The sequence below is a fragment of the Chinchilla lanigera genome, unplaced genomic scaffold, assembly GCF_000276665.1.
Source record: "Chinchilla lanigera isolate Chin_1 unplaced genomic scaffold, ChiLan1.0 scaffold00081, whole genome shotgun sequence".
NCBI lineage: Eukaryota > Metazoa > Chordata > Mammalia > Rodentia > Chinchillidae > Chinchilla > Chinchilla lanigera.
Window position 1 is genome coordinate 4,524,905 of NW_004955482.1, and position 27,002 is coordinate 4,551,906.

General features: G+C 52.4%; 1 protein-coding gene across 1 annotated transcript in view; it reads right to left on the reverse strand.

The window, feature by feature from the left end:
* LOC102026220 (transmembrane protein 132B) overlaps nucleotides 1–25,676 on the reverse strand; it is a 213,553-nt gene extending 187,877 nt beyond the window's left edge. The window contains exon 1 of the mRNA XM_013503744.1: nucleotides 24,586–25,676. Within this exon, the coding sequence (XP_013359198.1) occupies nucleotides 24,586–25,505 (920 nt within the window). The 5' untranslated portion in view covers nucleotides 25,506–25,676. The remainder of the gene's footprint in view (nucleotides 1–24,585) is intronic.
* Between the last annotated feature and the right edge of the window lie 1,326 nt (nucleotides 25,677–27,002).

The window sequence follows — 27,002 nt, forward strand, 5'->3', positions numbered from 1 at the left end:
ACCTGGAGCTAGTAAATGCAGAATAATTAAAAGGCACACATGCTTTTGATCTAGGAAGAAGATCCCATCTGCGGATGTGGGGGTTCCAAACACCCCTGGGAACCACTCCATGTGATTTAAGGTCTATGCCAAGCAGCATCTACTGCGCGGCAGGAGTTAGACGCCTACTGTGTGTAAGAGAAACACACTGCCCAAGGAGACTGCAGGCAGGACTGCGACACTAAGACCTCAGGCCTTAAGCTACGTGCCTGGCTCAAGCTCTCAGCTCCAGCTGTGTAAGCTTGGCAGTGCAGCTCCACCGCCTGGTGCCTCAGTTTCCCCATCTGTAACACGGGGAGCATGAACAGCTGCAGCTGGCTCCCGGCGTCACTGCCGGGACTAGTGGAGACTGCGCAGAGTGTTTGGAGCCTAGCATAGGAGCAGCACAGCGTGCCCCGAGACGGCGCGGCTGACAGGAGCGTCCAGGTGCTGCCCCTTCACAAGCCGGCCAGCCCCAGTGCGGCCATCCCGAAGACCTGGGCTCTGTTGCCACAGTGTTTGCGGGACAGGCTGAGAACTGAAAAGAAGCCATTGTGAGGATCATCCCAGCCTTGGTCACCTGACCCACAGGCCAGGGAGACACATCCATTCTCCACTTCTCCCTGGGAGCCACCCTGCTCAGCCCAGTGGCCAAGGTTGGCCTGATTCTAGTCCTACCCTCAAGAATCCAGGGATATGTGGCCAATCAAAGTTTTATGTTCTCCTGGACAGTGATTGGTCCAAAGATAAATCATGTGATCCAACCAAGCCAATCAGAATTCCCTGTCAGCTGGCCGCAGTTGATTGGTTCACCATAGGGATGGAACTAGGATTTGTCAGATCAATGACGACCCCAGGCCTCTTTCTGCAATGCAGTAAGCACACGTACACCCAGATCCTGCCTGAGAATGAAAGCAACAGAACGCAGAGGGAACAGGTGGAGAAAGATTGCTTTTGGCTACCTGTGTTGACTGTCTTGATCCAGCCAGACCTGAATGTATCCTTGAACTTTTCAATTATATGAGCTGGTAACTCCCTTAAGCCACCTTGCACTGGGTTTCTTTTATTTGCAGTTGAAAATTCCCTGACATAAACAATCAGGCCCTGACATTTCTGCCACTCAGACAGACAGGTAAAAATGCCCCCAACATTCACAGGAGCCACACACAGGAAGTTTAACCCCTATACTTCAAGGGCAAGAGAACAGATGGTAAAAGGATCTTCAATACCTCAGTCGTCCTTGTGAGTAAGGAGAACAAACATTAGATAAAAGGAATCTATGGAAACAGAGATCTTCCACCACACCATCACATCCGCCCCTCAGTAATAAACATCGATAAACAAAGCTGAGATATAAAAACTCCATTCATAACTTGAGAATAGCCTGACCTTTCATGGAATTAAATGTACTTTCTGTCAAACCTGCTATTTGTAGAACCTCTGGTGATACAAACTCCCATACGTCTAAGAAAGAATCACTTCCTCGTGGCACTTTACAGCGCTTTGACAGCCACTGTGAATTCTCACCTTCTCACCTCCCACTTAGATGCACTCAAAGGCTCATCCTGATGGCTGGGCTAGTTCCTAACCACGAAGACCAGTCAGTGACCAGGAGCCTAGAAGCTACCCGGAGGACTGATGTTTGCACACCACACACACACTCTCACACACACACAAACACGTTCACAGTGCCCCTTGCCATAGTTCTTTTTGCAACACAGCCCTTAACTTTACATCAAATCAATCGAATTTGAATCAAACTAATTTGCATTCTGGGCCCTGCCTGGCCAGGCTGGGTTTTTTAACCTGGAAGTGACCCTTCCTGTGGTCTCCTGCTCTCTTGCAGGGAGAACAGCCCATGGGCTGGTTCTGGGGTCTTGTGAATGGGCCCAGCTGAGGAGGGAGGAGAAAGCAAACAGAGCATTCGTCATCCACCCACACACGCTGTCCCTAAGTGCCATCACAGCGGCCTCTGTGGCCTCCTGGGGTCAGCGGTGGGAACAAGGTTGGGCTGTGCTATGTCTCTGCCCGGCTTGGGGCAAGGGAAGCCTTGAGGGTGACCTGTATCCTTGCACGCCGACCCCTGGAAGGGAATACAAGTGCCCCAGGGACCAAGCAGGTAAGATACAGGTGAGTGGCTGGGCAGGTAGAGACTGTGGTAAATGAACACCCACATGCCCCAGTCTAAGGGGGTGCCCCCACGAGCAACCCCTGGCCAGCACCACCCAGCAGAGATGCTCACTAGACCTTGGTGCTGAGAGACTCAAAGCTCATAAATGTTGTCTTAGTCTCTCTTACTCCCCACTCCCTCATTGCTGAGACAAAATACACAGCACCCAAAGTTAAAGGGGGAGGAATTTATTTAGCTCACCATCTGTACATATTTCTGTCCATAATTGGCTGGCTCCAAGGTAGGGTGGCAGGGCAGACAGGCATCACAGAGGAAAAACAGCTCATGGCAGGCAGAAGGTAGCAAAGCAGGCAAGAAATCAGACAAGCCTCTTTCTGTGCCTTATACTGATTCCAGGCAACCAGGATTGCGCCATGCCAAAACACTCAGTGGACTGATTTAGTGATCATGCACCCTTAACCTTAGCACCCTTAATCCTAGCATTGCACCATGAATCAATCACACACTCTAGATTCAGCCATCTTTGAAAAAGCCCCACCCATGACTTCATGAGGCTTTGGGGGGCCATCTAGACACAAGTCATACAAATGTCATTCTGGGGTAGCTAAGTTTTGGGGTGATTTGTTATGCAGTAGCTAACTGATGCATTACTCTTCCTCCTTTCAGCTGTAAGAACTGCACTGAGTTATTTTCCACAACAGGATTAAAACAGGAGCTTACTAAAGAACCACATGTGTGTTTGTGCCTGTGTTTCTCACTACCAATGATTAAAGTGCCCTGTGTCAAGCTGGTCTTGGGAGGTTGTGTTCCTGGAGAAACACTGTCTTGCAGAAAGTTGTTAGGAAATGAGGGAGCAGGAGCCCCTGGGAAGGGGCCTCCCAAGGAGGAGCCCCAGGGCATCAGAGCTTCTACCCTGAGAACAGGCAGGTGCACTACAATGTGAGAACAGAAGTCCAGTTGCTGAGAGCTCCTTCTCCTCTGGTTTAAAAGAGGCCAGGCCTTGCTCCTGAGGGTAGCCTCCTAGGTCAGTATGTGGTACAAAACAAAGAAGAAAAACAAATTCTCTAACCCTGTCTTCAGTAGAGCAACCTCCCGTGTGTTGGGTAAGAACCATCCCAGCAAAAGACAGGGAAAATCATCTGGAAAGAAGAAACCTCTCTGGACACCCACACCAAGAGTCTTCAGACTGTTTTTCTTAGATGATCTCTTCTTTGTACCTCAGACCCCTCAAGTGCAGGTAATCACTTCTGAAACAGCCTTTAGAGATACACACACTGCCCATCCAGAGGAAGAGAAGCCAAAGAAGCCATGGGTTATAGTTTTCTATTGATTTGGGACATCACTAACCCTAGCCAGATCCTCACCCTTCTTGGTGCAGAGGCAAGCAGAATCTACTAATTTTCACACATGTGCTGGGCATTTTTTCATTAGCTGGCAATGCTGCAACACCCTCTCCATATGTCACTTCCTGATTCAAAATGCGATGGCCCCAGAACTGCCCCCACTCCAGTTCATCTTTGTCCTGGCTTCCTCCTCCTCAACAGCTACCTGGCCTCACTTCCCTACTGTGGGTTCATCTCGACTCTTGCTCCCCTCAAGATCAAAAAATACTTCAGCACTCATTTGGTTCAGAAAATAAGGGCACTTTAACCCCAAGACACCAAGGAATGTACTATGTCTCCTCTACTAGAATACAAGTTTACTGAGATCAGAGAACCATATCTTTTTCTCAAAGCAATGCCTGAAAAAGCAAGATATTCAAACATTTGTTGAATTAATAAGTAAATGATTGTCCCATAAATGCAACAGTATATGATACTGATCTTCCTCCCAGGGTTTAAATTAAAAATATGATATTATGACACTGCCATTTATTAGAACCACATTGAGATCAACCGATCCTACTTTCATTTACTAATTCTATTATAAAAGACCAGAAAGCCACAGTAATAAAGCATCTTTCCCTGGGAAATCCTAACCTGACAATTACAAACTTTATCAGCACCTGTCCTTCCTGTGACCTAAGACATTCTGGACCTCATGTCAATAAAAAGGCTTCCTCTGGCCAGACAGTCCAAGGTGCATGGATGAGCTCCAGCGGTGAGTCCACAAAGTGCCTCCACATACCAGGCTCCTGGCCATGACATGAAACAAATAGCCCAGGGAGGTCCTGCTGTGGCCACATCCCACCAAGACCAAGGGAGCAAACAGCTGGGACAGGTCCCTCTTCCCAGACATGTGACTCTCAGGGGCCACGCACATTATCTCTAGCCATCTGATGTTGTCAGGAGGAAGCCAAGTTTTTTTTTTAATTAAAAATAAATATAAAAAATTAAGCTAAGGAGAAAGACGAATACCACAGGTTCTGTCCCATGAGGCATCTGAAGCAGTAGAACTCATCCCGCCAAGAGCTGAATGGCAGTTGCCAGGCACAGGGAGGAGTGTCTAGGACCAGGGAGACACAGTCAAAGGGAACAGAGTTTCATCAGACAGGAGAGAAAGGCTCCCAGTGGTGTATTGTACAGAATGGTGACGATGAGAAATAGAAATGCAATAATGCGTATTTCAAAATTACTAACAGAGCAGATTTTAGATGTTTTCACCACACAGAACAAGTATGAAAGTACGCAAGATGACGGATTTGTTAATGAGCTGATTTAATCATTCCACATTGTGACCTATATCAAAACTTCACATCGTACTTTATAAACATACAGTTACTCTCTATCAGTTAAAATAAAATGTTGAGATATAAAATTTTAAAAGTAAGGGAAAATGTTTTAAGTGGGGAAAAGCAATGTCTTCAGGATGTGGGAAAAATACCCTCAGGCCATAAGAGAAAATTTGAGGTGCTATGCAACGATTTAATATTAAATAATGTCAAGTAAGAAAAGCAGAGTTTCTAATCTTTTTCAACATTTTGATTAAATCAGATGGAAAAGTGAGATTGAGTGCCAGCAGCTTTAACTTCTCTGGCACTTGCAAATATCCCTTTTCAACTGAAAGAACTAATGAGCCTCAAAGCCCAGGCACTTTAGAGCCTTCATCTGTCAAGCCTGAATGTAAACAACCCTGGCTGGCTTTTGTGTAGATTTATTATTTATTTTGCATATATTTAATAGTTGCTCTTTATTCACTGCAAGGGATACTGGTTTTCTATTTTTCAAAAGCAATGTAGTCTGTTTTTGATAAATCCGCTTCAGTAAAAAATATAAAACAACATAAAGAAAAATATTAACTGAGCAATAGTGTTAGTGATGTGTACTTGTAAAAGAAACAAAATTGATGGAAGGGAGAAACGCTTGCTGCTCATTTGCCGGGGTTAAGAGGCGCTACAATGAGATGAGTCTACTGACTGGCTTGACACCTCCCCACTTCTGGTACCAAATTCTGTCTTAGTTACTTTTCTTGTTGCTGAGACAAAATGCACATCACCCGAAGTTAAGGGATGAAAGGTTATTTAGCTCACAGTTTGTAGAGGTTTCAGTTAGGCAGCTAGCTCTGAAGCAGGGTGGCCTGGCAGACGGGCAACACAGTGGAGAAACAGTTCCTGGCAGTCAGAAGACAGCAAAGCAAGCAAGGGACCTCAGCAGCTTTTTTCTGCCCCTTTTATAGTCTACCTAAGCTACCAGGATGGGGGTGGTGCCAAAAAAAAATCAGTGGACTGATTTAGGAATCACTCACCCTTAATCCCAGCATCACACACTCTAAATCCGAGCACCCTTCATCCTGGCATTGCACCATGACTCAGTCACAGACTCTAGATTCAGCCACTTCTGAAAAAGCCACACACGTAACTGCGTGAAGCCTTGGGGGGACATCTAGACTCAAACCATAATACCAACAAACCCACTGCTGCAACAGCTACACATTTATTTCATCTATCTTCTTCCTTCTGCAGAGCTGGGCATTGAACCCAGGGCCTGGCTCATGCCAGTCAAATGCTCCACTGTGGAACTACAGCCCCAGCTCCACATGTTTATTTCAAGGCGTGCCAGGGGAAAAAATACAGGATGTGGGAGAGATTGATTTTTGTCCTTAGGGTATAGTATATAATTTTAAGATAAACTCATTGACCAAAAATACGTATCCATTGAAATGAAAATCATAAGGGAAGAGAGTCTGTGTGGTGTGTAGGTGTGGGCAGAAATCACATGGGTGGCCCATGGGCACTGGCTGTGGGAAAGGACCAATTTCAATGACACGAGGACCATCACTGGCCTGCACAGCCAGCTCTCCCTCCAGCTCAGCCCTGCAGCTGCACTCCGGGGGGCTTTGCACTGCAAAGCAGACAGGCAATTTTCTCCCACTGAGGCGGTCTCATTGTCCAGCTCAGCACAAACAAGGTGACAGCAGGCTGGGTTTGTTCAACAGCTCGGATGAAAGAGGAAAACACGTCTGGTGGGGAGAATCAAGCTGCTACAAAAAAAAAGCTCAGAGTCTGTGCAGGTGTCAAAAACATGCCGCTGTGGAACCGCAGCCCCGTTTCACCTGTCTCATCCTGCCTTCACCAGCAACTTGCAGAGCAGGGCAAAGCGGGACCTCAAAGAGAAAGGCCTTTTGAAGGAAGCAGATTTTTTTTTTTTTTTTTTTTGGTTTTTCTCGGGTACCAGGAACCGAACTCACGACCTTGCGCTTGCCAGGCAGGCGCTTTGCCGCTGAGCTAAATCCCCAGCCCAGGAAGCAGATTTTTAAAAACATCCCAACTGGCCTGTGATACTGTGATGAGTCAGTCACTTCTCAAACACACTTTGAGAATGCCCTCGAACTAGTTTAGTGAGATTTCTTGGCTTTGGACTGCACTGACCAACCACTCCCCTGCCGTGGACTTGCAGACTCAGGGCTCCTGTACATGGCTGTGCCTCAGTGGGCCCACGGTTCTATCACCAAGGAACAGGTACGGTCTCAAAGAGGCGGGGCCAGAGCAACCCCACTCCAGGTCTCTCCCACCACCTGTGTCACCGCAACTGGGATACAGGTCAGTGGATAAATGTTCCAGCATCCCCACCTTTCCAGGGTGCAATTCTGTTGTGTGTTGCCCGGGAGACGATTCTAAGGCACCTCCCAGGGCAGGACCCAGGGGCAGGGACGCCCAGGGACTCAGCTGCGCACCCTCCGCCAGCTCCCCTTCCTCCTCTGCCTCACTTCCTCCGCCTGCTTCCTGTGCAGTCTCCCAGGTAAACCACCCACATGCTGATTCCTAGCCCAGGCAACGCGCTGGGTTGACACACACAGCTCGTGCAGTGCTTGTGCATGGTGCGGTGCACAGTGGGCTGAGGCAGGAGGAGGGACACGACACAAAGCCCCAACAGCTCCGCCACAAGGCTCTAAGGAGCGCCTGCTTGCCACCCCGCAAGCCAAGACAGGGTTCCGGCCGACTCCAGTCTCGCTTACGAGTACACAGTGAGCCAGAGCGAGGCTGACACGTAACACCAGGGACCCCTTTCTCTCTCCGTATATCTGGTACCCAGAGGAGGCTGAGCGGGAGAACAGAATCAACTCTGAGCACCTCAGGCAGAGACTGTTCAACCCTGGAAAGAGCTGCACGGCTCCGTGCGTCTGAGAAGATGCCCAATTTCAACTGGTACAGCAGGAAGCTGCTAGAAGTCCAAGGCTGGAGGACAGGAGGAAGCAGTGTTCTCGGAGCCAGGGACCAGGGCCACGTGAAGACTGCAGAATCACAGAGGGCTCGTGGAGCAGGAGGAGCGTGGCGGCTGCCCCCTTCCTCTGCCCTCCACTCTTCCGCCAGGGCCACCCACTGGGTCGTCTGTGGCGGGGACCTGGGAGCCGCGGGTGGCAGGGCTGTCCGCGTCCAGCACAGACACAGCAGAGGAAGAAGAGAACACAGGTCTGGGGCGAGGGCAGGGCACCGGCACATGCCCCACTCCAGCCGCCAAGACAGATTGAGCTGGGCCCCAGACCCAGCAAGCAGCACACGCACAGAGACGGGAAAGGAGCAGGTGGGCAGAGGCGCAGAAGGAAGGCCGTGTGAAGACGGAGGCAGAGCAGGGCTCGTGCAGCCCCAAGCCAGGGGCCGAGGACGTGGACACAGCTGGAGGACGAGACACAGGGTCCCCCGGAGTCTGCAGAAGGGACCAGAGCTCCCACACCTGGACTGCAGGCTCCGCGGGGACACACCTCTGTCCTGGTGATCACGTGTCACCGCAGCCCTGGGAGAGAGGACAGCAGCGGCCTTGGGGGCACTTCTATCCCTTCCCACAGCGTTCGGTCCTTCCAGGTCAAAGATAAATCCTCAGTCAGCAAGGCTCGAGCAAAACAAGAGTTCAAACACTCTGCCTTCAGTCACATTGGGACCTAAAAGGCCCCGTCTCAGAACTCAGTTCCACGCCTGTCTCCCCGCGCTGGCGGCACCTGGAGATGTCCTTGTTTCATCTGCATCGCAAGATCACCCCAGAGCTGAGAGCCTCCTTTCCTGTGGCAAACAAGAGTCACGGGTTCAAGTTCACCCGCACTCCTCTCCCGCCCCGCCCCCCGCGGTGGGGACAGACAAACGCACCCCCCATCTCCTCGATGAACTGGGCTGTCTTCATTTCCAGCTGCTACAGCAAATTACTATGCACTTAGCGGCTTAAAACAGCTCAAACATGAGCATCCCTGTGGTCAAAACTGCAAGACGGGCTAAAGCCAGGACGCTGGCGGGGCTGTGAACTTCAGCAGGGTCGGGGGAGGTCATCCCCTCGCCTTCTCCAGCCTTGACTCGAGGAGACTTGCTCCACCTCCAAGCCAGCAGCGTACAATCTGCTTCCTTCCCCCTGCCTCCCTCCTCCCAGCAAGGACCTCAGGTCCACCTGGATTTCCCAAGGCAGGTTTTTCATGTGCCGGGCCCCATTCTAAGGTATTTGTAACTATTAATCTGTTCGTGGCTCACCACGGCCCTCATTCTTCCCATTTTATTTACAGGAGACTGAGGCAGGGTGCACACAAGAGAGGTGCCGGGGTTTAGCAGTTCTGAGCCTGACCCATCCGCCGGCTCTCTGCTCCCCTCACAGCCCTGCCCAGCCCTGCAGCCCCCGGCCGAACCACAGCCCAAACTCTCCCAGCCTCTGAGCTGACCTCCCCGCCCCATCTCGCGCTGGGTCAGCTGTTCCTCAGCCTCCAGGACAACCGGCCAGGCGACTTCTTCTCCTGAGAAATGCTGCTCATTTCAGTCACCCAGTTTTGGCCGGGGTCTTTTATTGGAGCGGGCTAATCCTTTTGAACAGACATTCCTCGTGTAGTGACCGAGTTCTGCCCCTGTGACTGGGAGTTAGATGGATGGGTCACTAAATGAGGAAGTGTAGACATACTACTGTACGTGTTCTCGATTTAGTCCTTTGTCTGAAGAGTAGCTGGCAAAACTTCTCCCTTTCCGTAGCTGTCTCTTCGCACTGCTGATGGCCTTCTTTGCCGTGCAGAAGCTTTTCAATGTGATGTGACCCCATTTGTTGATTCTTGATGTTATTTCTTGTGCAGTTGGGGTTCTGTTCAGAAAGCCTCTGCCTGCGCCTATGATTTCAAGAGTTTCACCTACTTTTGCCTTCCAGCAGGTTAAGACTTTCTAACATTTAGATCTTTGATCCATTTTGCTTTTAGTTTAGTGCATGGTAAGAGGATAAACGTGAGTCATTTGTAAGAAAACGGGTGCACCTTGAGACCACGTTGAGATAAATCAGACACCAAAGCTTCAAAATTGCACGGTTTCTCTTACATGAGAAATCCAAAGTATAAATAAATCAAAGAGCAAAATAAAGGATACGTGACAGAGAACAGGGAGAGAGATCGTTTGCAAAACGGAAGGGGCTCAAGAGATGGGGAGGGACCCGGGAGGGGACGGAAGGGTGTGAAGAACGGACTGCGACGTGTTATGTCCCCAGCTCTGGAAAAGGAACGCAATCATTACATACCGCATTATGTACAAGTACTAATAAAAATCTGTTTAAAAGGTTGGTTTCCTCCTGCCTCCACCAGCTCTGAGAACTCTCTCCCTTTGCAAGACCCAGGAGGTCGGATCTGCACCAGGCTGGGATGTTCAAACCCTTAGGAGGACAGCCCATCAGTCCCCACGCACCTACCTGCGAGGGTGCCCCAAACTTCAGAGGCGCGGGCGCAGCCGGCAGACATGCGCATGCGCAGCCCTGGGGACGTGAGGGCTGCCGGCCCGGTTCCTGGAGAAGCTTGCTCCGTGCGTCTCGGCGTGGCCAAAGGCGCTGCCGAGCGAGGGACCTGCAGCCTCAGCCGAGCCTGGCCCCCGTGCCCGCCGGGGACAGGTGCTGTCAGCCAGTGTCCGAGTCTTCAGCACCCCGCGACCCTGCCACCCTGTGTGCCTTCCCCGGGCACCATCTGTGTGATTACTTACTTAATATTTTCTTTTAAATCTGCGCGCTGGGTTTACATTGATTTATCTGAAGAGGAAGCAATATATCAGCGCTGGAAATGAAATAAAGACATTTTCACTTTCCAAAAAGGGAGAGAAAACGTGAAAAAAGCACAATAAAAACAAAACAATGTTATTGAATTCTAGCCAGACCCCGCCATCTGCCAACGGCTCCCAGACTGGGGTGCGGGCTTCGGTTTAAAACAGAGCCGCAGACGAGACCAGCAGGGTCAGGGAGATTCAGACAGAGGCGGACGCCCGGCTGGACCAGGGCGGAGGAGGAACCCGCTTTCGCCTCCGCCGGGTCACCAGGGCGCCCTGACTGCCTGACACCTGAGCGCGCCGTCCTTAGGCCGCACCCAAAGCCTTTTCCGTTCCCGACGCTCCCCATGTGTGGTCGCGGGCCGGGCTGAGGCACTCTCTGAGGCGATCTGAGAGCAAACATCGTTCCAGGGCCTGGCAACTTTTGGAGAGAAGCGAGAGCACAAAATGAACAACTCCAGGGAACAGAGGGGGACTGAGTTTGTGCACAGGCCTCACCAGCACCAGTCTACCACTTCCTCTGGGCTCTGGGCACGTTGCTATGGAGACACACAGCCTTGGCAAATCAAACTCTCCACCCAGGCTTTCAGTGGTATGCGGGCTCCAGAACTAGCGGGTCGCTCACCCACCCAGGACACTAATAATGTAGTAAGCTGCCAACACACACACACACACACACACACACACACACACACACACACACTCACACACTCCTCACTGAATTTCTCCACATCAGCCACTCTCCTTCAGGATAAAGAGCAGCGAAGAGTGCCCCCTCAGCCATGATTGGCTGGCATTAACTCCAAAAAACGTGTCGCCTTTAACAATAAAATGCACCTCCTTGTCACCCGAGCAGTCACCAGAGGACGGATTGGCACCAAATCCCGAGAGCTAAAAAATGTGGCTCCTCTGTCCCCTGGCACGCTCAGCCCCACCCCCAGCCGTTGAGTGTCACCTTTCAAATGAGCCGTCACCTTGGCCACAGGTTAGACTGGAGTCTGAGCCTCACAGAAAGCAACCACACTCAGTGTGTGCCCATTCACACACTGATACGGCTTTTTTTTTTTGCATCTTAGCTCAAATATTACAGTACACTGCGTGCTATTCGGTGGCAGTACAATTCCTGACACAATTTCCATAATAGCAAAATTTACATACAGATGGCAAATAAATAAAACCTTTTTGTGGCTCGATCTGCAGTTCTCATGGTCAGTAAATCCTATTAGGGGTTTTATTAACCTGCTCAGGGATGGAAATGTTATATCTGATCTTATGGATTTCAGCTGTGCAATCCAGCCCTGCTACAAAATGAAATTTAACTCTCGACATTTTTCTGCAGCATGCAGCTGCCAAGATTGAGTTTCTTCTGTATGCAGCATTGGAAATAGCCACTCTTTCTCGCTTCTCATTCAAGCCACACATGGTCTCTTTTTCCTTCTATCTATTTTCTTTAACAGCACGTAATTGCAATTAGCGATAGGCACCAAGGGGTACAAACTGATCGGTGCACACAACTGCCAAGTGGAAGTGTGTTCGCTCAAGAAAGCGGGGGGTGGCGGGCTTTGGGAAGCAGGTGCTTTGGGAAGACTTGGCTGAAATCCCGGAGGAGCCTTGAGAGATCTCATTCTGCCAGCTTCGCTGGGGGACTTGAACCTCAGCAGGAAACACCTAAATTCAAGGGATGAGCTAATTTTTAGTTGTATCAGTCAGCTTTCACATTGCTGGGACCAAACACCTGACTCCTAGAACTTAAGGGGGAGAGGTTTGATACGGCTCATGACTTCAGAGGTTCGGTCCATAGTTGTCTGGTTCAAAACCAGGCCCGTCACGATGGAGGGGAACGGCCAGGCAAAGCCACTTGGTTCACGGCAACTGGGAAGCAGAGCCTCACAAGAGCACCAGAGAGGAAGGGGTAGGGGACCAGATACAGCACCCAAGACCACACATCCATGACCCGCCCAGACACACCCAGCAGTGTGCTTCGTAATCCCCTAGGCAGATCCCAAGCCAATCAAGTTGACGGTTAAGTTTAACCATCACACAAGTTCAAACCACCACCTTCTACATCTAAACCAGGAAGGCAGTGTGTGCTCTCTTGAGATGGGCCGGAGGATTTCCTGTGCCCAGGAGAGCTTCAGTGGACCAATCACCTCCAATCCAGTAAGGATGAGCCTCCTGAGATAGACCTCAGGGAACACAGTCTTGATGATGCTGTTCCTTCCATGTTAATGAGGTTTGCCAGACCTCCAACCCCAAAGGAAAATCCTTAAGAGGAACCCCAAAGCCCAAGCAAGACCCCTGTGTGCTGTATACCTGCCAAGCAGCGGCACCAACACATCAAGCCATTCCCTAATCAAAGCCCCACGTGCCTCAAAGCCTCAAACTGAGAGCAGAACACAATGAACCCCAGGACGAGGTTTAGGGGAGTTTTAGAAACCTCTGCAGTAGCGAATGCTGGCATGAAAAGCTCTTTTATTGCTCCCCACTACAGGATCACCTTGTGTGGCTTTCTGTGACAGCCAACTGTCACAGACTATGTGGCTAAAATAACATGCATACTTTTTGAGACAGGGTCTTGCCACCTTGCCCAGCTGACCTGGGGCTCCTGGACTCCACCCTCCTCCCCTCCGCCGCCTGTGTGGCTGCAACAAAACAAACGTTATCGCTACCACACCGCCTCACAGTTGCAGAAGCCGAAGGCTAACACGTCAGCAAAGCTGTCCCCTCCTAGGGCCATTCCTCGCCTGTGGATGGCATCTTCTCCCTGCGTCCCTACATGGTTGCCCCTCTGAGTGCATCTGTGTCCTAACCACTTCTTCTAAGGACACAAGTCCTTGTGGATCAGGGCCACCTCGTGACCTTATTTTAACTTAATCGCCTTACAAGGCCCCACCTCCAAACACAGCCACCGAGGCACCGGGCAGCAGGGCTTCAATGCGTGAGTGGACGGGTGTGCTGGTCCCCGTCTTCTGAGTCCCCCCTACAAGCTAGGTACAGGTCCTGGCACAGGGGACCCCGGCCCCCACCTGGCTGGAGCTGACGCCCTAAGGTGGGAGAAAGAGACAGCGAAGAGGCGATCGAGAAGGAGCTCATTATCTTCCAGAGGGCATGAGTTCTCTGAAGAAAGCAGGCTGTATAATGGGCTGGGATCTGAGCAGGGGCAACTTAGGGACATGGGGGGAGCTTAGAAAAAGAGGGTGCGCCAGGCGAGCTCTAAGACAGAGAGAACAAGGAAAAGGCCAAGATAGAAGTGAGCAGGGCGGTTCCAGGATGCAGAGATCAGGGTTGCACGGCCCGGACCTCAACTGGTACCGGCACTTCCTAAGCACGCCAAGTAGCCACTGCCACGGCCCCTGCAAAGCTGCAGAGGACAAGCATTCCCCTTTCCTCCTGCCTTCCTGCTTCTGACCCAATCTGCATTTCAAACAGTGTCCATGAAGTCCCACCCCCGGCATTCCTAACCGGTACAAATGGGCGGCTTTATTTCTACTTCTTTCCCCTGGAAAACATCCGCTGACATTGATCCCGACATCCCACCCCTCAGGGCAGGCCGAGAGCTCCCTCGGCAAAACCCAGCAGGTCACAGACCTGGAAAAGACTTTGATTTCCCATGCAGAGGGAAACCGCCAAGCTAGCTATTAAGTAGCAGGTGCAAATGCACCACCCTATGTGAAGAAAAATCATTACTTAGGCCCCGGAGCTAAGTGGCAAGTTTCCTGATTCTGACTTCAAATTTAATTCGACTCCAGGGACATTTCATGAGCTCTAACAGGCTGCCAGTCCTAGCCAGGGATCCAGACTCCGCCAAGTCAGCAACCCCTGTGTGTAAGAGGCTCGTAACCAAAGAGGCCGACACAAATTCAGCTCATTAGAACACTCTGGGATAAGTGCTAGACCAAGAGTCTGTGCAGAACTCTCCAAAACAAAAAAGCATGTATGTTAAATTTCTGGCAAAAAAAAAAAATTTGGGGGGGGGGATTTAGACCACCCAGACAGGAAGCGATATAATTAAAAATTATATCTAACCTTAAAATTATAGATTCCACCGTTCACCATCTCTTTCCTTCTCAGCTCTAAGCGATTTCTTTTTCTGGACTCTTCTTTCTAAATGCAGAAAGTGATAGTCGATCTAAACACAACGGAAGTAGCAACTATATTTTATTTTTAGCAGAACTGACGGAGGGATGAATGCTATGCCCACTGTTATTGGAAATCTCACAAGATTGCCCAAAGAGAGCTCTAGACAAAGAGATCAGAAGGTGGCACCTGAGTCTCTGACCAGCACAGTCGCCTTGAATCCCTGCAGGCATCCACCACACGGTCACTGGTGGGCAGCTTCCACACACTGGGAAGGCAATGAGCTACTTCCAGATCTACCAAGCAGGCCGTGACTTCTTTATCTTTTCAGTCAAATTCCGCTCTAGAATGAGTGGTGAAAGCAAGAAGGGAGCCCAGGTTTCTTGGAAATCCACAAGAGGCAAGGAGCAGGGCTTCAGGTCCCTGGAAAACAGCCCGACAACACCACCGCGGCTCAGCTCACCTCAGTTTTTAACCATGCATGAGCCACCCTCCACTTTGGAAGAAGAATCCCTCATGGCCCAGGGCCCACACACACCCTGCTTCTCCCCGCCTCCCCCAGCCAAAAGTAGAGCATGCAGGAACTCTGGCTTTGCTGGGCGTGGTGGTGCACACCTGTGATCTCAGCACAGGGGAGGCTGAGGCAGGAGGATCACCACGAGTTCAAGACCAGCCTGGGCTACAGAGCAAGACTGTCTCAAAAGAACCCAGGAGACTGGCTTCTTGTTTTCATCAGTCATGTGTGGCAGACACTGGTCATACCCAGTCTAACACCCACTCTCCATTCCGTGCCCACCAAGAAACCCTGGCTGGGGGCACGGGGGCTGGAAGTAGACAGCTAAACACAGTTCGTCCTTCATATCCACACTCTCCAAATGCATGGATGCAATGAACTGAGGGTTGAGGTATTCAGAAAATTCTGCATCTGTACCGAGCTCACAGACTACTTCCTCCTGTCAGTGCGCCCTAAACAACGCGGTGTGACAGCTACTCACACGGCCTCTACAGTGCGTTAGGCGCAGTGAGCAACACGGCGGCGATTTAAAGTGGACAGAGGATGTGCATAGGTCCGCAGTTTCACAGAGGGAGGGGGACTTGAACACGTTTGGATTCTGACATCTGAGGGGGTCCTAGAACCAACTCCCCACAGAGGGAGGGACAACTACCCACAATTCCCTGTTCTCATGGGTCTGACCCTGAGAATAGATCAGCCACAGAGCACCACCCAAATATGACACTTCCGCAGAGCTCCTTAAAGATAAGCAGCCTCAAGTCCAGGTGTTTCCCCGCACCCCTCCGCCCATCTTTTCTTCCTTCCTTCCTCGATGTCTTCCCAGTGAAATGTAGGTGTGATGCCAATGACAGCAGCTACCTTGTCACAATGAGGAAAACCCCAAGAGAATCATAAAATCCTTCTGGATGCTCTGACATCCTTGATCCACAACACCAATCTCTACATGTGAGCATTCCTGCCTTTCCTTAATGCACCCCTGTCCTGATGAGGTCCGCACCACATGCAACTGACCTTAACCCCTATAAGAATTAACCTCATGGATCACTAGCCTGAAAGCCCCTCCAACCTGGCTTTATCCCCAGGAGTTCATTCAAGCTCTTATTAAAGTCACCAATTGTTACAGCTTTGTCTAGATGCCTCCCGAAGCCTCACGGGCTCATGGGTGCGGCTTTTCAAAGGTGGCTGAATCTAAAGTGTGTGATACTAGAATTAAGCATGTGTGATAAGTGAATTAGCCCACTGACTGGTGTAGCAGAGTTCTGGGTGTGGATAATCGGAAGGTCCACCCTAGTTGTGGATGGCACCACCCAAAAGGCTTGTAGCCTGGATAGGATAAAAAGAAAGGGAAGCTCGAGGCTGCTGCTGCTTCCTGCCTGCCCTGCCATGGACTGTTTCCCCTCGGCAATGCCCCTTGCCTTGGAGCCAGCCAACTGTGGACTGAAACCTCTGTGGACAGTGAGATGAAGTAAACCTTCCCTCCTTTAACTTTGGATGTCAGGTATTTTGTCTCAGCAATGAGAAAAGTAACCGAGATGCCAACTGCCTCCGTACGTGAAAGGCAAAGGGTAATTCTTATTTCCTGTGCTTGGTCCCCCATCTTCCTGTCCAGCCTCCCCGTCCTCAGTCCCTTCTTTTGGCTGTGTGATGCCAGATTCTCCTGGTTCTTCTGCTACTTCTCTGGCCACTGTCTGAAGGATTCAGCTTGGTAATTTATCAACCTATTTGACGGTGGAGCTCTCTGGGACTGGTTCCGAAGCTCTCTTCATCTCATGATTTTTATCTTTTCCATGCCTTCAGTTATTTGTGTCATATCTAAAATTCTGCATCTCCCAGCAAGACCCAGGAGGAGGCAGCATGGTCCACAGCAGCCTCCCAGCCCTCAGCGCTCAAGGTGTGATGACAACAGCCGCCGATGAGAAACTTGTAACAGCTGCTGGCGTGGGTGGAGAGCTGGGTGCACGCAGTTCCAAATATCAGACACGTGTCCACTCATGTAGTTCCCACAACCCTCTGAGGTCGGCACAGTACCTTCCCTTTACCCATGGGAAACCGAGGCACAGAGAGGCGAGGGCTGGCCCAAGGTCCCCAGGCTAAGTGTGGCAGAGGGAGGACCTGAACTGGCAGTCGGGCTCCAGCCCTGAGCCCCGAGCCTCCCCAACGGCTACATCTGTGCTCCAGGCAGCAGGCTCCCTGCAGCGCCGCCTGAGGAGTCCAGGGAAAGGGCACAGCCTAATGCCCACCTGTGGCAGGGCAACCGGGCAGCAGGCACAGGGCCCTGCCCACAGCTGAGGATAAGCTGGGTGTGCAGCAGCAGTGAGTCGGCACATGGTGTCACTGAGGTGCTGTTCGAGGCTGGATACAACAGCACTCAGCACTGGAAGGGGGTCCTCCTCATGGACACCAGCTTTGTCCCTGTCGTTTTCTACTTTCTCTTTTATGAAGAGTATCTACTGTGTTCCTTGTACAACTGAAAACTAACTTCAAAGGTCATAGGCAAATAAGCCAACTAGGTAGGTCAAATGCTGCAGAAACACAAGGTAGGGAGGTGGCCACGTCCAGGGCAGGGGCAAGCCAAAGGCACCTGCCCTGAGCTGGGGCAACCGTGAGCTCCACCACGCAAGACATGTCTACAGTGCGCTATGCGGCAGACAGTTAGCATGCTGCGTCATGCACTGAAAAGTGTGTCAGTAGGGCAGATGGCATCATATGTGTATCTACCACCATAAAAAAGATACACAGGACAGATGTGAAACTCCTGTAGCAGCTTCTTTTTTCAGAGCAATATTCCAGGTCAGGTGAAACAAAACCAGTGGAACAGAGCTGAAAAGAAGAAAAATAAGCAGAGGGGAGTGAAACCAAGGGCAAACGCTCAGTGTCCTGGATGAGAGTGCTGCAATCAGAGACTGCTCCCAGGGGTGGGGCACCCTAAGCCGGGAGGTGTGTGCCCAAGGTCAGCCAAGGTCCTGCACCAGCCCCCTGCAGACAGGTCCCTGACAGCTATGGGCACCCACAGCCCTCTCTGCTGGGCCCACCGGCCGGGTACTGCCCAGGACAGAGGGACCCAGCTCACCTGTGCACCCACAAAGCACCTTGAGGAGCACGGTGCCAGCTCCTTGCAAGGCTGTGAGGTTCTTTTAAAGCGGTAACACACTTAAGCACAACTTGGCACCAACTGGGTGATCACTAAATGACCACTGGCCACCACACTGACCTGGGGGTACTCCAGCTCTCCAAAGCTGTGACCCAAGACAAAGGCATGAGTGCAGATCAAATCCCCCTTTGTACACAGAACCCTCAGGGATCTGAAGCAGACCCTGCCTCACTACCAACTGCTGCAGGACTCAGATTCCAACACCTTCGGAAGGGAAAACAAGGCAAGCCACGGGTTAGCACCACCTTCTAATTATGGAAACGTGCTCTCCAAACACAGCAGAAACATCAGGAGCTCACAGTACCTAAGCAGCCATGCAGGCTATGGTTCATCCAAGAAATAACTGCCTGCCTTCATCTCTGAATCTACTAAAATCTAAGCTCTAGGCTGGATGTAGGTTCCAACTCTGCAGATTTCAGAGCAGCTGTGCCTAGGCCCATTTCCTCACAGGAAATCTGAGTTTTGTCTGGGAATAAAGGTTAATAAATCCTGGACTTCTGGTGCCATTTAGGAAACATTCATCAGACAGACTGTTTGCTTCAATTTGCACAATAACCAAGGTATAGAATATGCATGGATGGATGGACGTGTAGATTGGTAGGTGGGTGGATGGATGGACAGATGGACAAATATTCATCAGATAGGTTGTTTGTTTCAATTTGCACAATAACCAAGGTATGGAATGTACATGGATGGGTGGATGGATGAATGGATGCATGGTTGCAGATGGGAGGGTGGATCCAAGGATCAATGGACTGATAGATGGATGGATGGATGGATGGAGGGATGGACAGACATTCATCAGATTGTTTCAATTTGTACACTGTGCATGTGTGTGTGTATGGGTGTATGGGATGGATGATCCATATAAGTGTGGGTGGGTGGATGTCTAAAAGAAGATGTGGTACATATATGCAACTGAATATTACTCAAAAAATAATGGAATCTTGCCATCTGAGGCAACATGGATGAGCCTGGAAGACATTATATTAAGTGACATAAGCCAGGCACAGAAAAACAAGTAGGGAGCTAAACAGTCGATCTCATGGAAGCAGAGAAAAAAAAGAGTGGGTGTGAGGCCAGGGGCCGGGCGTGGAAAGAGGGTGGTTAGTGGGTACCGGATGCAGATGGCTGGCAATACCTCTAAATGTTCTGTAGCACAGTGGCGTGACTATGGCTGACAACTGATTGTATATGTTTAAATGGGTACTAAAGAAGATTTTCAATATGCTCAATGAAAAAACCATAAATGTTTGAGGAGAGGGGCACACTAACCATCCCAATTTGATCACTGTACATTGCATACCCATTTTCCCACTTACAGATGGGGACACTGAGGCACAGAGCAATTAGTAACTTCCCCAATGTCACACAGCTGCTGTGTGCAGAGCCAGGATTCACGCCCAGGCTTCAGAGGCCACATCTTTAACTCCTGGGATGTGCAGCCTACAGCTGAAACCCTCTCAGCCTCAGAGGTGTTATATTTGGAGCGGAAGAATCTCAAAACTTTCCAAACTTCCTCGGGCACATGCATAAGGATGGCCTCGCCTGACTCCAGCCTGACTGCCCCGAGGCAGCCCCGGCTCCCGCCAAGCCACACATCATAGCCCTTGGCTACAAGGCTGCTCGAGTTCGTGAGGTTTAGAAGGCCGTGTTTCACTATTTCAGCATCACGGAGTAAGCGACGAAATGGCCTCTACAGCGCGGTCTGAAACAGCAAGGCGATGTGTGAAGCGGCCCCCGTCTGTCCCCTCCCGCCACCCCCAGGCTGAGGCCGGATCTCAGCGAGGCTCACGCACACGCGCAGCACGCGCGCTCCGATCCGGGGCCTCCTTGGAGCCAGCGTGACATAAGTCACATCTCATTCATTAACAGACTTGACGAAAACAGTCACTTCACGTTGGGAAGTAACACATTCCCCTAGGCCGAAAGCGATTTCATTCTGAGGGTCGGAGCACACAGAGGGACACCAGCCAGGCGCAATCCGACAACAGAATAGCTGCGCACCTCGCCGCAGCTTGACCAGGACGGCGGGTCTCAGCCTCGGGGCAGCGGCCCCCGGTGGCCAGAACTCGCCCGGCGACTCGCCGCTTCCTGAGTGCTGGCCTCTCTTCTGGCCCCCTCAGCCAGCAAAAGCCGGGTACGCTCCCCGATCCACCCGGCTCCCACCTCTTCTGCCTCCTTGTCCACGCCAGCCTCCTCCGGTCCAGCAGACCCAGCCTTCCCTCCGGCCGCCTCCTGCTCCCCTGCACCGCCCGCCTTTGAATCTCTGCCAGACACAAAGAAAGCCGGGGGCGACATCGCCATCGCACGCTCAGAATAGACAGCTTCCGCTTGTTCTCAGCTACTTCCACAGCCTCGATGCGTTTTTCTCTGGCCATTAAATAAAGCAAAGCAAAGCAGCAAGGAGCTGACCACAGCGTTCCGACGGTGAAGACCGGCGCCCATCCAGAGAGGCAGAGCGTCCCACGAGGGGTTCAAATGGGGGCGATCAAAAAATAAGTAAACACATAAAATGGGGGCTACGGTCTCACACGGAGGCCCACACCACAGTCCCACCGCCCCCACAACGCGTGGCCTCGGACGGGGGGCCCTAGTCTCCCTGAGTCCAGAAAAGGGACATGAATAACATTCACCTGTGCAGTGCCGCAACAGGGGAATGCGCGGACAGGGTCAGCCCGGGATCTGGCCCGAGCGCACAGACACTTTAGAAGAGTGAGTTGTATCAGTCACTGCACAACAGCGCCCAGGAACACATCCCAGACCCGTTCCTGGGGCAGCAAGCTCTCACGCAACTGCCTGAACCAAGCAGTCCGCTCCCCAGCACCGGCGACCCCGGAGGGGCGGCTTCCTCCCTGCAACAAATCCAGGTCGCTCGGATCCTCCCCACCAGCTGGGGAGGCCCAGCTCCAGGGACTCGGATCTCACCCCTTCCACAGTTTCCCCTTTGTTCCCGATTCAGTGTTGAGGCTTCAAAATGCAAGCGCCCACAGGAGCCAGAGGAGTAACAAAGGGGGTGCAGTGGGCTGGGTGTGCAGCAAGAGGGCGTGGCAGGCGGGGACGGGGTAAGGGAAGGGAGCAGGACACACCCAACTACAGCCAGCTGTTGCCACGCTGCTGGATCAGCGGCGGTGAACCCAAGGCACCAGTGTTTTTTAAGACAAAAATGTTAATGTAGAGTTGTTTCTTCTAAACTAAAACTTCCATATTCAGGCTGAATTGCAGCGTTGGCATTTTGTGATACGTAAGTGGGTTTGGGACTGCAGTGTGGGCACGTGGCTCTAAGAGGGTTGCCACTGCTGAGCTAGATCTTCACATCTTTCCAAGAAAACAGTGTGTGACCTCTCTCTGTTGCTGGCAGCTCTTCTGGTATTTTTAAGAGTGTCACAGGGGTTAAAGAAATCACGTCTGGGGGCTGGGGCTGGCCGTGGACATCAGTTTGCCAACACCTGCTGGACGCTCTCCTCCGGGGCACACCAAGGGCCCCTTCCACAGTCACACAGACATGCACAGTTACACAGACCTGCAGTGAGTTACACAGAAGTGCAGGGCTGCCTTTGGCTGAGCCACTGTCTCTCCATCCCACTCCCGCCCCTGCCCCAACCTCAAAGCTCAAGGAAGAATCCAGAGGAAGAGACTGCTGGGGGTAGCAGGCTCCCAATCCCCGACCCGAAGCCCCTGGGAGGCTAAGCCACTACTCCCGGGAATAGACAGCTCATGCTGACTACTCCGGGCCAAGTCGGTGGTAGAGTCCATGTCAGCTCCAAAGCAGCTTCTGCGGGAAAGCGAAGATCTGGAGGGGCTGCTACTTGCCAGCAAGGTGAGGCTGTGAGACCTCTGTGGTCTGGCCGCTGGGTCCCCTTGGAGCTTATCCCTGCAGTAGCCTCCTCTCCCTACATTAACCTTATGTGTCCCCCGGTCTGACCGGAGCCCCACAGCCAGAGGTGTCCCCCAGTGTCTACGAGAGGCAGTGGGGATGTGGGGCTGAGGGCACAGGCTCTAGGGCCAGATGAGTGGGGTTCACTCCAACCATTCCCAGCTGTGTGGCCTGGACCTCTCTGTGCCTCAGGAAAATGAGAATAATAACAGCGTTTGCCCCATGAGAGTTTTGTGAGTTAATTCCTGCAAAGAACTTACAGTGAGGGACGGACCATTCTAAGTCCTCAAGGAAAGAAAATACTGCTGTATGTGCCATTCTCCCGGCCTAAAACACTTTTCCAGTCGGGCTCGCAGAGTTCCCTGTCCACCAGGCTGCCTGGCTTCCCTCCCTTTCCTCTCATGTCTCACCCAGCAGTCTCCTCTCAAGTTTAGCCTGATGTGTCAATCCCCTACATGGATTGTTGAGGGCTGCCTGGAGGGGTAGGCTTTAGGTAACCAAGGCAGAGAGTTCTGGAGTGCTGCAATCAATTGGTAATGTCTGCCGTGGCAGAGGGAACACTAAAGTGCTACAGTCGATTGGTAATGTCTGCCATGGCAGAGGGCCTACTGAATGCTGCAATCAATTGACAATGTCTTCCATGGTGGAGGGAATACTGAGGTGCTATAGTTGATTGGTAATGCCTACTATGGCAGAGGATGTGTTGGAGTATTACAGTTGATCAATAATGCCTGCCTTAGCGGGGGAAATGATGGAATGCTGCAGTTGACTGGTAATGCCTGCCATGGCAGAGGACCTGCTGGGTGTCAGGCTCAGGCAAGCATAAAACATATGATATTGCCTTACATTAAAGAATCTCTGTGGGGTTGGACTCAGGTTCCTCCATTTCCCTGAGAGTCCAGTCCCTCCCCTGGAGTGACCTCACAGAGCAAGGGCCACTCCGGGTTCTGAATCAGCAATCACAAGACTAACTCAGGGGCTGCCAGGGGATCCTGGCTTCTTACAGGACACAGAACACAATGGGGTCTGCCAGAGCCTGTGTGTCCTTGTGGCAAGGTCCAGCCAATTGCCCGTGCAGCATCAAGACCATGCTGGACTCACGAAGAAGCCCCGCTTCTGACAGCACCCCCAAAGCAAGCCCATGCACGCCGGGTTTCCACACCCACCTCGGCAGCAGCTGAAGGTCTATGAACACCACGGGCTGCCCCGGGAGACAGAGCCCAGCATTCATCCCGTCTCACTGGCATGGAGAATGAAGCCCACAGAGGCCACACAGCTGGCGTCTGTCACTGCCACACCCTCCTGCCCCCCAGGCACTCTGTGAGCTGAATGAGGCAGAGACAGGCCGACCCCCAGCACAGAGCCTTCACCACACAGGAAGGGGCGGCTGAGCCCCTTAGCCAAGGACTCGCTGAGGAGAAGACGCCACCCCTGAGTGTGCCTGTGTGCGGCTAGAAACAGGAATTCACTGCCAGGGGCCCAGGCGGCACTGCAGGGCTCTTCTAGGCATTGACCCAGCAGGGACAACCCATGTCAAGTGGGAGCCAATCCATGCCAAGCTTTGGGGTTCCGTAATGTCAACCTCATCCCTGACCCCACCTGAGGGAGACCACTGCTTCCGGCAGCCACTGCCCCGTGATTCTGCCGAGCCGCCTTCTTCTTCTCAGTGCCCTGGTGACCCGCACTCCGGACGACATTCCTGCTCCAAACAAGCCTGCTCGCTGCCCAGTCCCTGCTTAGGCAGCCCCTTGCTTTTGGATCATTCCTTCCTCCACCACCAACTGCATCGCCCCTGGAGGTCCTATTCAAGATGCCACTGCCTCAACACAGCTCTCAGCCTGAGCTCCTGCACACACTATGGTCTACGGTGCAGGCTTAAACTGGATCTGCCAGCCCAGGAACGAGCAGACTATGGCCAGGGTCAGCCCTGTCCTGCTGTTATAAATAAAGCTTTATTGGGACACAGCCACACATGCTCATAGCAGCTGCGCTCATACTGCATCAGCAGAGCTGAGAAGTCGCCAGAGCCATCAGAAAGGACAGGGCTTCTGTGTGTCCCCATCTCCATGGGAGGGCAGACCCTCTCTTAGGTCACTGCCAATGGGCAGCAGGCGCAGGGGGCATCATGCCCACGCTACCCGATCCCTGGGGCTATGTCGCTTCTCTGCCTCCACTGAGTCCCACTGTCCCCTCTGTCACTGTCCCTCCAGGTCACACAAGCCACCTGTGCCCCCAACCAGCATGGAGCTCAGCTCTGTGCTCTACCGGGCAAAACCTGTCCTCACCACTCTGGGACACCCGCTGCACTGCTGTCTGGCGAACACTCAGCAAAAGATCGACGCCGATTTCCTGAACCTGTCACCCGCCCATCATGGCTCCGTGACCCGGCAGCGCCTCTTACCGGAGGGTGAACTGGTCCGCTGCAGAGCCGCTGGCCAGGGAGACCAGGAAGGTGGCCGCGTCCCCCTCGCGGATGAGGTTCAGGGGAACGGAGAGGGCGATGTTGTCGTCCAGGCTCAGCAGGGACCAGCGCAGGTCGTCCTGCGTGGGGTAGACCACCACGCTGCCGATGCGCTCCCGGGCCGGGGCCGCCAGCGGGGGCCCCTCATGGCCCGAGTGGATATTGTTCTCCCACTTGCCCTGGTCCTCCAGCGGGCACTCGCCCGCCTCGTCGGCCGGGTAGAGCGAGAAGAAGAGCTCCATGGCAGTGCCCCCCAGCAGGGCCGGGATCTCCTCCTCCGGCTCCAGGTCCAGCCCCGAACTGAACCACTCGGGCAGCAGCTCCAGCTCAGCCACACACAGCCCAGGGGCACCCTGCAGCCGGCAGCTGGCCGCCACCTCCCTGGCCTCCGGGAAGGCGAACATCTTGACGCAGGGCAGCTGCTCCCCAGGGTCGCTGTCATCCCAGCCCATGCCGCTGACGTAGAACAGGGTCTGCACCTTGGGCCGGTTGGAGTAGATGGAGCTATCCAGGATGTGGGACTTCAGCTTCCAGTTGAAGGGAAACTTCTCCAGGCTCCCGAAGGGCGAGGACGTCAGCATGAGCTCGGCGGGGACCACCTTCTCTGCCCAAAATGGGCCGTAGCTGGCGTTGACGGTCGGGGGCGCCCGGGCTCGGTAGATGAAGAGCGCCTCGGCCCGGGCCTGCAGGCTGGAGTTGCGCGTGAGGTCCTGGTTGGTTTCTTTCAGGAAGAAGGCCTCGTCCGCGTCCATAACATGGAGGTTGGCGGGCAGGTACGCAGGCAGCGAGGAAAACCTCTGCACACTGTCCCCGCCGCCCCGGCTCTCGGTCACTGTGCAGGGAAGGAAGCAGAGGGACATGAAAGCCTGCTGTGGTGAGCAATAAAATAAATGCAGTGCGGTCTACACCCGCCCCGCTGCAAACCCCCAGCCCAACCCGGCCTCCTGTCTCCAGAGGTCAAAGTCCAGTCATGGCAGAAAGTGTGTTCTGCAGACTCTCCGAATCACCAGTGTCCTGGGCACAGTGGCACACACTTGCAAGCCCAGCACTCAGGAGACTGAGGCAGGAGGATCTCTGCAAGCTCAAAGCCGGCCTGAGCTACACAGTGAGAGCCTGCCTTACCCCTGAATGAAAACAAACTAAAACAAAACACTAGGGCAGAGGGCAAAGGAGCCTGGTTGGTCCTGGTCTGAACAGCTGCCTGGCTGGGTGGAAAGTATCACCTCCTCCCTCTTGTTCTTGCAAAACCCCAAGCTCAGAGGTTCCAGGTCCTCTCTGAGGGTCCTCACCCCACGGGGCGCAGGCCTCACACCCGCCTTCCAAGTGGCGATCACACCACTGCCCACAGCCTGAGACACTTTCTTGCTTTGCTATTTCTGCTCCTCTCCCTCACTCCCCTAAGTGAAGTCTACTTGGACATTTGAACATCTCCACAATTACTGAACACGCGTGAAGCTTTGGCTGAGCACTTCCATTCCCAGGATGCACGTCTCCTGAAGTCCCTGTGAGAATGCAGAGCGGCTGATCCGCAACATTCACCACAGAAGCATGCACAACCGCAAACAAACCAGTGTCCGCCCTGACTCCCGTCGCCTGGGTTTGAGCCCTGGCCCCGCCACATTCTAGCGGAGCAACTTGACCAAGTTACTTAATCTCCCTGGGTCTCAAATGGCCTCATAGGAAGCAGAATATGATCTATAAATGGTACTTATTGGGGTGCTGTAAAGATTAAAAGGTTAATAAGTAAGAAATGCTCAGAATATGTAGTACGGGCACATGCAAATGTTTGATATTCACCTGCCTGTACTATCAGCAGATATTATTTTAACCCATACTAAAAGTTGACCAATAGGAGACTTAAAGTATGCACGTGTACAGCAAAACAATAGACAGCTATAAAGAAAGAGCTATAGGGGCTGGGGATTTAGCTCAGCGGCAAAGCGCCTGCCGGGCAAGCGCAAGGTCGTGAGTTCGGTTCCCGGTACCAGAGAAAAACCTAAAAAAAAAAAAAAAAAGAGCTATAGGAAGATAACTGAAATATAGATGTACTTTCACAGCCGTGATGGATGCCCACAAGATGTCATTAAATATAAAAAACAAATTATCTGTGTGTCACTGCTGCAGTTTGACTGTGTCCCCCGGAAGTCCATGGGTGGGAACTTTGATTCTCAGTGATGCCCGTTGTGAGGTGGGGCATGCGGGAGTGTCTGGGTCACAGGGCGGTGCAGCCCTGGAGAACAGGCTCTGCCAAGGACGGCACCATGCTCTCCAGAGCAAATAAACCTCCATGCTTTATAAACCACTCTGTCTCAGGTAATCTGTTATAGCAACAGAAAACAAGACAGTCATATATGATC